The sequence below is a fragment of the Dromiciops gliroides genome, chromosome 3 (assembly GCF_019393635.1).
Source record: "Dromiciops gliroides isolate mDroGli1 chromosome 3, mDroGli1.pri, whole genome shotgun sequence".
In the NCBI taxonomy this organism is placed as follows: Eukaryota; Metazoa; Chordata; class Mammalia; order Microbiotheria; family Microbiotheriidae; genus Dromiciops; species Dromiciops gliroides.
Genome location: NC_057863.1, coordinates 346,814,932 through 346,826,421, shown reverse-complemented (window position 1 = coordinate 346,826,421; position 11,490 = coordinate 346,814,932). Strand labels below are relative to the sequence as shown.

Here is an 11,490-nt window from a genome sequence, read left to right as displayed (position 1 = left end):
CTTTCCTTTCCTTTCCTTTCCTTTCCTTTCCTTTCCTTTCCTTTCCTTTCCTTTCCTTTCCTTTCCTTTCCTTTCCTTTCCTTTCCTTTCCTTTCCTTTCCTTTCCTTTCTTTTCCTTTCCTTTCTTCCTTTCTTTCTTTCTGTGGGGCACAAGTGACTTGCCCAGGGTCACACATCTAGTGTCAAGTGTCTGAGGTAGGATTTGAAATCAGGTCCTCCTGAATCCAGGGCTAGTGCTTTATCCATTGTACCACCTAGCTGCCCTCGTCGCACACTTCTTGTTCAACCTATCATTGGCTGAGTTCATATGGATGTTCCCCATGGAGGCCCTTTTGGATCTTAGTTGCTTCATAGGTTCTATCAAATGCAAAGATATGTACCTCTCATCAGTCTTTGCTATTGCTTATAGTGATGCCTGCTTATTACAAAAGTGCCTTAGTAAGTTTTGTACATTATTATCATATTAGATTATATAATATAACAATTATTATAACTCTAATATTTGAAAGAAGTTAGGGAGATTTAATGACATGTCAAAACACCAGTGCTTCAAAAAGAGATTCTAGTATCAGAAGTTTCTTTTATGTATATTCTTATTTTCATGTACACATCTCTTTAGTTCTTCTTTCTTTCCTCTAATGCATTCTTAGTCTCTATATCTTCTCCTCCTTTATTCTTAGGTGTTTGTTAACAAATATACCGGGCTTGCAAATTCTCTGGGATAAGCTCTGCCTTCATGGTTAATTATAGGTATCTATTTGAGAGGTTGTAGAATTTTAGAGTAGTCATGGCAACATGGTAAAAAGCAAAAAGCATTGGATTTGGAGCAACAGAATCAGAGTTCAAATTCTACTCTTTATTACCTGTATGGCCTTGAATAAATACAGACCTCAGTTTCTTCATTTGTAAAATAAGAGGGTTGGGCAGGATGACTTCAAAAGTTCCTTCCAACTCTGAATCCATTGTCCTATGAAGACTTTTGTAGCTGGATAAGAATTCCAAAATTAGAAAAAGTATTGAAGATAAAAGAAAAGTCTCATAATATTGCAAAGGGCTCCCAGCCTTTGGTATAACTTAGCCAATAAATGAAGTTTGACAACAGAATGTTAGATCTAGAAAGTTGCGTAGAAGGCTACTGAGTCCAATCTTTGTCCCAATACAGTAGTGCCCTCTTCAATGTCCCTCAAAACCCCCCACATTTCTTGAAAATGCTCTTATTGTAAATTCAGTATCTTTTGCATAGTGAGGGCTTAATGAATCTTTGTTGAACTGAATTATTTCAATATTAGTGATAATATTGATACTTTTTTTTTTAAAGTGAGGCAATTGGGGTTAAGTGACTTGCCCAGGGTCACACAGCTGGTAAGTGTTAAGTGTCTGAGGTCGGATTTGAACTCAGGTACTCCTGACTCCAGGGCCGGTGCTCTATCTACTGCGCCACCTAGCTGCCCCAATATTTATACTTTTTAAAGGAAAGATATTTCCACAAGTGTGTGATAAGATTTCTTCACCAGTTTCTATTAGTCTTTTTCACTGGGAAAAAAAAAAAAAGAAAATGTCTTGTAATGACTGACCAATAGTAACATCACTGGCTAGTATTTATTCTTTCATTTTTATTATTTCTGACAAGTTACATTTTTATAACACGAGTTGGAGATCTTGTAGAATAAGAAAGAGGCCAAATCTGAAAGGTTTTGTGTGTGTGTGTGTGTGTGTGTGTTTGTTTAATTTTTTTTTAGAGAATAAATCATCTAGACCCTTAGAAAAAGATTGGCTTCACAACAGAACAATGAGTTATTTAATTAAGTTCAGCAGTGCTAATGAGCATCCCTTATGCCCAACTGTCCCAATTTCCAATGTGAAGATTGGCTATTTCTTCCTTTCAGGTCTCTCCCCCTGTTATGGCCCTTTCACCAAAGGCATGCTGCCACCCAGTGGTAGGAGAGTGGCTTAAATTTATAGTATCTTTTTGTCATAGAAAATTAAACATTTTAACTGGTTCTATCACACCACCATTGTAGAAAAGCTACATATTTTTTTTCCCTGTTCACTTACAAGATTTTTGATAAGGTTTCATTACAATAATGGCAATAATCATGAAAAGAAAACAATTACTGTCCTCTCAGATCTTACTGTCTTTAGTAAACTTTCCTAGACAAAAGTAATAACTCACATTTATATAGCACTTTAAGATTTACAAAGTACTTTCTCTACAACAACTCTATGAGACAGTGAGAGCAAGTATTACTGTTTCTATTTTACAGAAGAAGAAACTGAAGCACAGAGAGCATGTTCTAGGTTACACTGCTAGTGTCAGAGAAGGAATTCAAACACAGATCTCTTGACTCCAAGGCCAGGTCTCCTTCCAATATATCCTACTTTAAGCTGCTTGCAATATGAATCATCTATGGCATCAAAATAAAATCAATCATTTAAAAAATTTGTGGACCTCAAGCAATGAGAAAATATGAAGAATTCAGAGAAGCACATGAAGAATTATATGAAACAAAGCGGAGTGAAGAAAATGGAGTCAAAAGAACAATATTACATTGACTACAACAATGCAAGTAAGGGCAACACCAAAAAGAAACAAAATTAAGGTAGAAGACAATGGACATTTTGGGTGCCAAATGATTAAATTGAAAGCATATATTCTTCCTTTCCTGTAACAACTGGTAAACTACAAAGCTAAAAAAAAGCAACTTGATATATTAATTATAACTATTCTATTATCACTAGTTCTATATAACTGTTACTAGGTGATATATTGGGGGTGAGTATTTGGGTGCTTGGGGGAAGTGTCTATTGTATAAAATCAAATTGTATCAGTACATTTTAAAAGGAAAACCACCACTTAAGAATCTTGGTCAATGCAATTACCAGCCATGATTCCAGAGGTCCAATGATAATGAATGCTATATACTTCCTGACAGAGAGATGATGGATTCAGGATGTAAAATGAAATATACATTTTTGGACAAAGCCAATGTGGAAATTTATTTTTCTTCACTATGCACATGTCTTCTAAGGGTTTTGCTTTTCTTTTTAAGTTCACATTTCAGTTTATATTAGATTTTTATATACAAAATTAAGGGGTTGGATTAGAGGACTCTAAGATTCCTTCTATATTTAAATCTATTATTCTATGATCCTATCAAACTGTTTTGTTAATAAAGTTTCCTCTCGATGTTTGACCTATAGTATTCAATGTAGTAAATCCATAATGAAAACATACTTACAATAGGAAAAATATCTCTATAAAATATCTCTCATAAGGGTCTTGTATTCAATATTTATAGGAAAATAACACAAATATATAAGATCAAAGGCCCTTTTCCATTGGATAAGTGTGATAAAACCAATATCTACCATTGTTTCTCTCTTCTCTCTCCTTAACATTGATTAAGGAAGGTTTCTCTCTCTCTCTCTCTCTCTCTCTCTCTCTCTAAAAGGCAACAAAGCTGGGTCCTGATTGTCCCAAAGGTAGGGCAATGCAACTTCCTGGCAGCTTCTGGATATATTGACATGACTTTCTGGTCACCTAAGGACATAATCCTCCTCCCCTCCCCCACCATTACATACATATAGCATTGGAGACCTTCAGACCTAGCTATGTCCCAAGACCAAGGGAGTCACTACACTCTCCTGGACAGATAAGGAGCTAGGAAAAAGGAATTCAAATACTGAGGAGCTACAGTCAGTATAACACAAGATCTAGCAGCTTCTATATTAAAGGATCAGAGGGCATAGAATATGTTATTCTGGAGGGCAAAGGAACTTTGATTACAACCAAAAATCACGTACCCAGAAAAACTGATTATAATCTTTCAGAGGAAAAAAATGGGACTTCAAAGAAAAAGAGGAATTTCAGGCATTTGTGATAAAAAGACCTGAACTGAATAGAAAATTTGACTTTCAAATACAAGACCCTAGAGAAGCATAAAAAGGTAAACAGGAAAAAGAAATCATGAACGATATTAAAAGGTTAAACTGTTTACATTCCTGCATGGGAAGATAATACTTCTAAATCATAAGAACTTTCATAGTGTTAGGGCAGCTGAAAGGAATATACTTAGACAGAGGGCACAGGTGTGAATTAAATATGAAGGGATGATATCTGTAAAGCATTTATTTTTTGCTTATCCAGGTTTTTTTGTGGGGCAAGCAGGGTGGGGTGGCTTATGTCTGGGGCCAGATCTGGGCTCAGGACCTCCTGGGTCCAGGGATGGTGCTTTGTCCACTCTGTCACCCAGCTGACCCATGATGACATCTTTAAAATAAAATTAAGGGGTAAAAGGAATGCACTGGAAGAAAGGGAAAAGGAGAGGTGGAATGTGGTAAAGTAGCTCACATAAAAGAAATATGAAAAAGCTTATGGAGTGAAGGGGAAGATGGGGAAGGAGCAGGGGAGTGAGTGAGCCCTACTCTCATCAAAGTTGGCTCAAAGAGGGAATAACATACACACTCAAGAGGGTATAGTAATATATTTTGCCATGAGGGAAAGTGGGAGGGGAATGGGATAAGGGGGAAGAGGTGAAGGAAGGGAAGGCAGATTGGGGGAGGGGGCAGTAAAAAGCAAAACACTTTTGAGGAGGAATAGGGTAAAAGAAGATAGAAAATAGTGCAAATATCAAGGGGAGGGAATAGGATGGAAGATAATACAGTTAGCAACAGTAACTGTGAAAGAAATGATGAGCAGGATGCTATTAGAAGGACATATGAAAAATGCAAACCATCAACAGAGAAAGAACTGATGGTATCTGAATACAGATTGAAGTATAATTTTATTTGTTAGTTCCTCTTTCTAAAGTTATCTTGTCTGTTTCCTTTCACAACCTGACTAATATGAAGATGTTTTGCATGACTGCACATATATAACTTATATTGAATTGCTTGATTTCTTAGGGAGGGGTGAAGAGGGAGGGAGGAAGAAAATTTGGAGCACAAAGTTTTAAAAAATCAATGTGGGGGCAGCTAGGAGGCGCAGTGGATAGAGCACCGGTCCTGGAGTCAGGAGTACCTGAGTTCAAATCTGGCCTCAAACACTTAACACTTACTAGCTGTGTGACCCTGGGCAAGTCACTTAACCCCAATTGCCTCACTAAAAAACAAAACAAAAACAAAAGCAAAACAAAAATCAATGTGAAAAAAATTGTTGGTTTTTTTTTTACATGTAACTTGGGGAAAATTCTAAATAAATAAATAAATAATTTGAAAATGAACTTATGCTTACAATGGATGATTATTTAACAATTATAGGCCATCCTGATCTAAAGGATCTAAAGAATTCTAGTGTGTGGATTTCTTTACTTCATTGAATAAACTAGAAATTTTGTGGATCCATAAATATGTAATGCTCTCCTCTGGGAGATCATTAGATCATAGGAATATAGAGTTAGAACTAGTTAGCTAGTAGGTCTCCTTCATTTTATGGATGGGGAAACTAAGGGCTAGTGAGGTTAAATGATTTACTCAAGGTCTCTTTCTCTGTCCCCTCTTCCCTCTCTCTCCACTCTTTCACTCTCCATTTAGCCCCCACCCCCTTCCAGTTTCCTTTCTCTATCTTTCCTATGTTGCATATAGACCTTCTGTGGCAGAATTTGAGCCATGGTCTTCATAACTTCTTCTTCTTCTTCTTTTTTTTTTGGTGAGGCAATGATGGTTAAGTGACTTGCCCAAGGTCACACAGCTAGTAAGTGTCAAGTGTCTGAGGCTTGATTTGAACTCAGGCCCTCCTGAATCCAGGGCAGGTGCTTTATCCACTGTACCACCTAGCTGGCCCCATTTTCATAACTTAAAGTCCATTACTCCATGCTGCCTCTCAGATGATTGGGATGTTTATGGTTTCTAGGCCAGTACCTAAAATAATTTTCATTTTTCTATTTGTTTTCTCATTTTAAAGAAAAAGGTTTATCAAGAAAAAAAAAACAATGCTGAAGGAGTTTCGGATCTCTCTCTCACTCTTTTTGCTGTTCGCTTGTGGATTCCTGTATGAAATGACCATGAAACCCAAATGTTTCTTTTCCTGTACACCTGCATACAAGGATGTGATGAGACCTGAGAACATTTTGAGACATAACAGAAAAATTGTATTCCTGGAGACCACTGATCGGCTGGAGCCTTCTCCCTTAGTTTCATGTGCTGTTGAGTCTGCAGCTAGAATTTACCCTGATAGGTCTATTATTTTTTTAATGAAAGGGCTTGATAACAATTCTACTCATTTTCCATTAAATGCTACCTACTCAGGCTCTTCCATCTTGTCAGCAATTGAGAATGTCTTCTTTTCCCCTCTTAATATGGAAACTTTGCTACAGGAGACACCCCTCTTCTCATGGTATACTCAAGTAAGTGTTCAAAGGGTAAAAAAGAAAATAAAATTCTTGTGTCAAAGAGTCTCTCTTTCTCTCTCTCTCTCTCTCTCTCTCTCTCTCTCTCTCTCTCTCTCTCTCTCTCCTTTTAACCCTCCCCCCCCCTTAAATTTTCCTCCTACTCGTAATGGATCTCAAGTATAATCATCGTATCTCTTCATTTCTCTCCACTGACCGGTATATCTTTATAGAACCCTGCAATCTTTCTATGTCATTGATCTGGTATAAGATAAGGTAGGGAAACCCTGCTTTTACGCTTTCCTGGTTCAATCCCTATCAGTTACTGGCCTTGTACTTCACCATGTATATTCTATGTGGCAGGTTCAGATTATTTTCCTCAGTTACTTAAATGGGAAAGGGAAGAAAAAAGGCAAATATCTTGTCACTTGATACAAAAGATATTTCTAAAATTGTTATTTTCTTTTAGTCTCATTTTTTGGAGGGGAACTGGATTTACTTTTTTTTATCACTGCTAGAATCTGGGAAGAATTTCTATATATCTCTCAGGCCAATGAAATGCCTAGTAACTCTTGTTGTTATTGTTTATTTTTCTTCCTTCTTGAGGATGATATTTTTGTATCATAGAAATAACTTAAATGAGACAAATTTAGCAAGTATCATGGGATAATGTTATATGACATCAAGTCAGACTAAGAAATGACTAAGAAATTCTTGATGCTAAGGGAAGCAAAATTTCAATTAAATGGCTCATCTGCCAAACAATATTGTCCATATCGATTCTAATGGGACAAAGTTATAATTTATAATACTGAATATCAGGCTCACCATTTTCTTGGGTTCCAGGATTTAATAATAGTATGACTAATAATGATTTTTAAGAGTGTTTTAAGGTTTGCAAAATGCTTTACATATGCTCTTTCCTTTGGTCTTCACAGCAACCCTCAGGTAGTGCTATTATTGTCTCCATTTTACAGATGAGGAAGCTGAAACTGAGATTGAGTCAAGTGACTTACCCATTGTCATACAGCTAGTTCCTGTTTGAGGTAGAATTTAAACTCAGGTCTCCAAATCCAGGAGCCACTGTACCACCTGGCTGCCTCCTATACTACTACTGCCATCCCTACAACTACCATGAATAAAAAATGAGAGGAGTGAAAATAATAACATTTATATGCAGTTCTAAAATGTGCAAAGTGCTTTAAATAGATCATATTAGTTGAGATTCACAATAACCTTTGAAGTAGGTATTATAGGTTTTTATATCATTTTTACATATAAAGAAACAGGTTCAGAGAGGTTACAACAAAAACATTGGCCATTTGTACCTGTAATATGATGATATCCTCAGAATGCTGGGTTGTATGAAGTCTTGCAACTTTGAGAGATACAACCTGGCTAAACAACAAAGAGAAGTACAGGTTTCTATGCATTATTTCAAATAAGTGTTTGGATAGAGATGATATCTGAGGATGGAATAGGCTCACATTTTCCCCAATTCCATTGTAGACCTTTGTAGGTCACAGACACAGATTTACCAAAGACCATTGTCACAGAGAACAATTCTGGTGACTTTTGGGTCTAATGCATTTGCACAGACAAAATAAGCCCTAGGAAAGACCTTAATTTAGAAAGGCCAAGGTCACCCACTTCATCCTCGGCCATCAGCAGCACCCTGACCTTTGTCTTGCCATCGGAATCTGATGAGTCTGGAGGAGAGAGTGAGGCTGATGACTTTGCACTGCTCTGCCTCACTTAAACAAAATTCATGTTCAGGTCAAGGCATCCAGCTTGTGATGTCATTGGTCTGCTTTGAGACAACAACAACTGTAGGCCATCTCTTCTTCGACAAATTACATAGGCCTAGTTCCTTCAATGAAAAGTTTGGATTAATTATTTTTCCAGATATAAAATTGTTTTCTTTTGATTCTTTGGTTCTTTGGAAATTGTCATTGTAATAATGTTACTCTGATCCTGGTCATTTGTTTTTACTAAAAATTTTAGCTTTAGATTTTTCAGAACTATTTTTATCCCTGCAGGTAAATTCCAGTGCAGAAAAGAGCTGGACCCACATCAGTTCAGATGCTTGCAGGCTTGCTTTCATCTGGAGATATGGTGGAATCTACATGGACACTGACATAATTTCCATCAGACCCATTCCAGAGGGTAACTTTCTGGCAGCACAGACCTCTAAATTCTCTAGCAATGGGGTTTTTGGGTTCCACCGTCATCATCCTTTCATTTGGGACTGTATGGAAAATTTTATTGAGCACTACAATGGGGACATTTGGGGCAACCAGGGTCCTGAACTAATGACAAGAATGCTGAGGCTATCATGTAATCTTACAGATTTTCGGGAGGTGAAAGATCTCCAATGTCCAAACTTATCCTTCTTACATCCCCAGAGGTTTTACCCCATCTCGTACCCAGAATGGACACGTTACTATGAGGTCTGGGATGTGGAACCAAGTTTCAATGATTCCTATGCCTTGCATTTATGGAACTATATGAACCAGGAGAAGAAGACTGTGATTAGGGGGAGCAACACATTGGCAGAAAATCTTTATCGAAAGTACTGTCCCATAACTTACAAGAATCTCATTCAAGGCAAGGAGAGAATGGATAAAGGGGGATTGAAATCTCCCCCCTCTCCCCCCTATAAATAACAATAAATAGAGGTAGTTTTGATTCCTGGAGTTTAACAAGTACATTAAATTAGATACTGCCTTTAAAGAATACTTTTTTTTGAGTGTGTGTACCACTATCTCACCCAGATTGGAAGAGAAGCAGTCACTCATGGCCCAATTTCAATTTCAATTCAGTGGTCATCCAATTTTTGCTTGAAGAACTCCAAGGAAAGGGGACTCACTACCTCCAGGAGCAGCACATTTTAATTTGGGATACTTCTAATTATTGAGAAGTTTTTATATTATTATATTTTCTGTTTTTTAAAAAATATTTTCTTCACTTGGCATCATTTTGTATATTTCTTTCCGTGTTGCTTTATATTCATTTTTAATGTCACAATAGTGTTCCATTATATTATACCACAATTTATTTGGACATTCCCCAATCTTTAAACATGAACAGTGGGATGCAGTAGAAAGAATGTTGAGTTTCCAGTCAGAGGCCCTGGATTTGAAACACTTAGCTGATTTCTACCTATGTAACTTAAGCAAGTCACAACCTTTCTGAGCCTCAAGTTTTTCATCTGTAAAATGAGAGTATTGGATTAGATGATGTCTAAGGCTCTTTCAGGGCTAAGTTGATGATCCAAGGGCTTTCAGGTTTTTTTTATTACGAATTTAATAATTATTAATATTGCTCTATACATAGCTCTTTTTTCTTTTAATATCCTTAGACTATAGTCACAATAGTGATATCATTGAATCAAAAGAAATAATCAATTTTGCAATTTGTAACCTCCTAGAATTTTTCTATAAAAATATTGCTTAAATTTATAGTTTCATCAAAAATGAAAATATTTATTTTCTTTTAGTCCTGTTAACATTAGATTTAAGTAATTTAAAAATTATATTGGACAATTTAATGGTATAAATTGCTACTTCAAAGTTGTTTTAATTTGCAGTTTTCTGATTTTTAGAGAGTATGAATAATTTTTCAAGGGGATATTTATAATTTATATTTTTTCTTTTAAAAACCCATCTTTTCACATCCTTCAAATCCACTGGGAAAAGGGCATTATTCATAAATTTGTATCACCTGCTTATAAATTCTGGATGTTAGACTTCTATCAAAAGTTTCAGTCACATAGATTTTTTTCCTAGTCTGTTTATTTTGACTATATTCTTTTTTTGTTGCACAAAATCTTTTAAAATTCTTGTATGTTCAAATCTTTGTCTTGCCTTTAACAATTTATTCTACTTTATCAATGACCTCTTTCTTCATAATTACATATTTGATTTTCTATATAAATTTTGTTATGGTTTTATTTAATGCTATCAAAGAATCCAGTGGTATTTTGATCACATTGCATCCTCCAACACATAGAAGATTCCAACTATTGATGATTCCAGGAAAGGGATGGGAGATATAGTAATGAAAAGGGATTCTGTTCAGAGCTATACTCTATTTCAATTAAAGCCAGGCTTTTAAAACCAGAATCCTTTTGAACTACCACAACCATTATATTCAAGGTATTGGGTCATATGATAGGTATGCAAAAAAATAAAAAATAAAAAACAGTCCTTGGTCTTAAGTAAATTGACCTTTTCTGGTATCTTCCCTGCACAGGCAGGGAAGTAACATGGAGGGTAGAGGTTTCTAGCATGAAAGTTTTCAATTATCCAGATGATTCTAGAAGAGGAAAGAGGTACTAGGAAGGACTTGTAAGTGTGGATAAATTATGTTGGCATATAGCTAAGCCCTATTAGTATGAATAATGAATCCCCTGAAATGATCTCATGTATTCTGATTTGCACTATTTGAAGATGTAATTATATAAAATGTGGTAATTGGTTCCAGCCCAATGAAAATATGCTGTGCAAATACATGTAACCATTCTAGAAGATTAATTATTCTCACTACTTGGGGCTGGATCTATTTACACATAGAAGATTTACATATAAGTAAGTATGAGAAATTTTGAAGATGGAAAAAGAACTGAAAACTAGGTAGATCAGAGGCTTCCTAAAAGATGTGGCACCAAAACTGAACCCATGAAAGCATCTAAAGATTCCAAGAGGTGAGGAGAGAATGCATTCCAGCCTGGTTGTATAAAGGCATGATGGATTGTAAAGGTCAAGAAAGAGCAACTTGCTCAATTTACCTAGAACACAGAGTGGCTGAAAGGGCATGATATGAGACAAGTCTGGAAAGGCAGGTCAAAGCCAGACTGTGAAGAGTTTTACATATTAAATTGAGTTTATATTTCATCCTCAAGACAAGAGGGAGCCACTGAAAATAACTGAGTAGGGGAGTGACATAGTCAGACCTGTATTTTAGGAAGACGGTTTTGTCATCTGGGGAAGAGGGAATGAAGAGATGAGAGATTGGAAGGAGAAAAGACCAAATAGGAAGTTATTGCAACAGTCAAGGGGAAAGGTGTTGATCTAGGGCAGTGTCTATGATAGTGGGGAGAAGGGGACAGTTGGAAGAGATGCTGTCAAAGTACTTTGGAATCAATCATATTTGGCAACTGATT

General features: G+C 36.2%; 1 protein-coding gene across 1 annotated transcript; it reads left to right on the top strand.

The window, feature by feature from the left end:
• The first annotated feature begins 5,930 nt into the window (after positions 1–5,930).
• A4GNT (alpha-1,4-N-acetylglucosaminyltransferase) lies at positions 5,931–8,992 on the top strand. Its single transcript, XM_043993520.1, has 2 exons — positions 5,931–6,344; positions 8,366–8,992. Exons 1-2 carry the CDS (start codon positions 5,931–5,933, stop codon positions 8,990–8,992), a joined length of 1,041 nt encoding a protein of 346 aa, XP_043849455.1.
• The last annotated feature ends 2,498 nt before the right edge of the window (positions 8,993–11,490 follow it).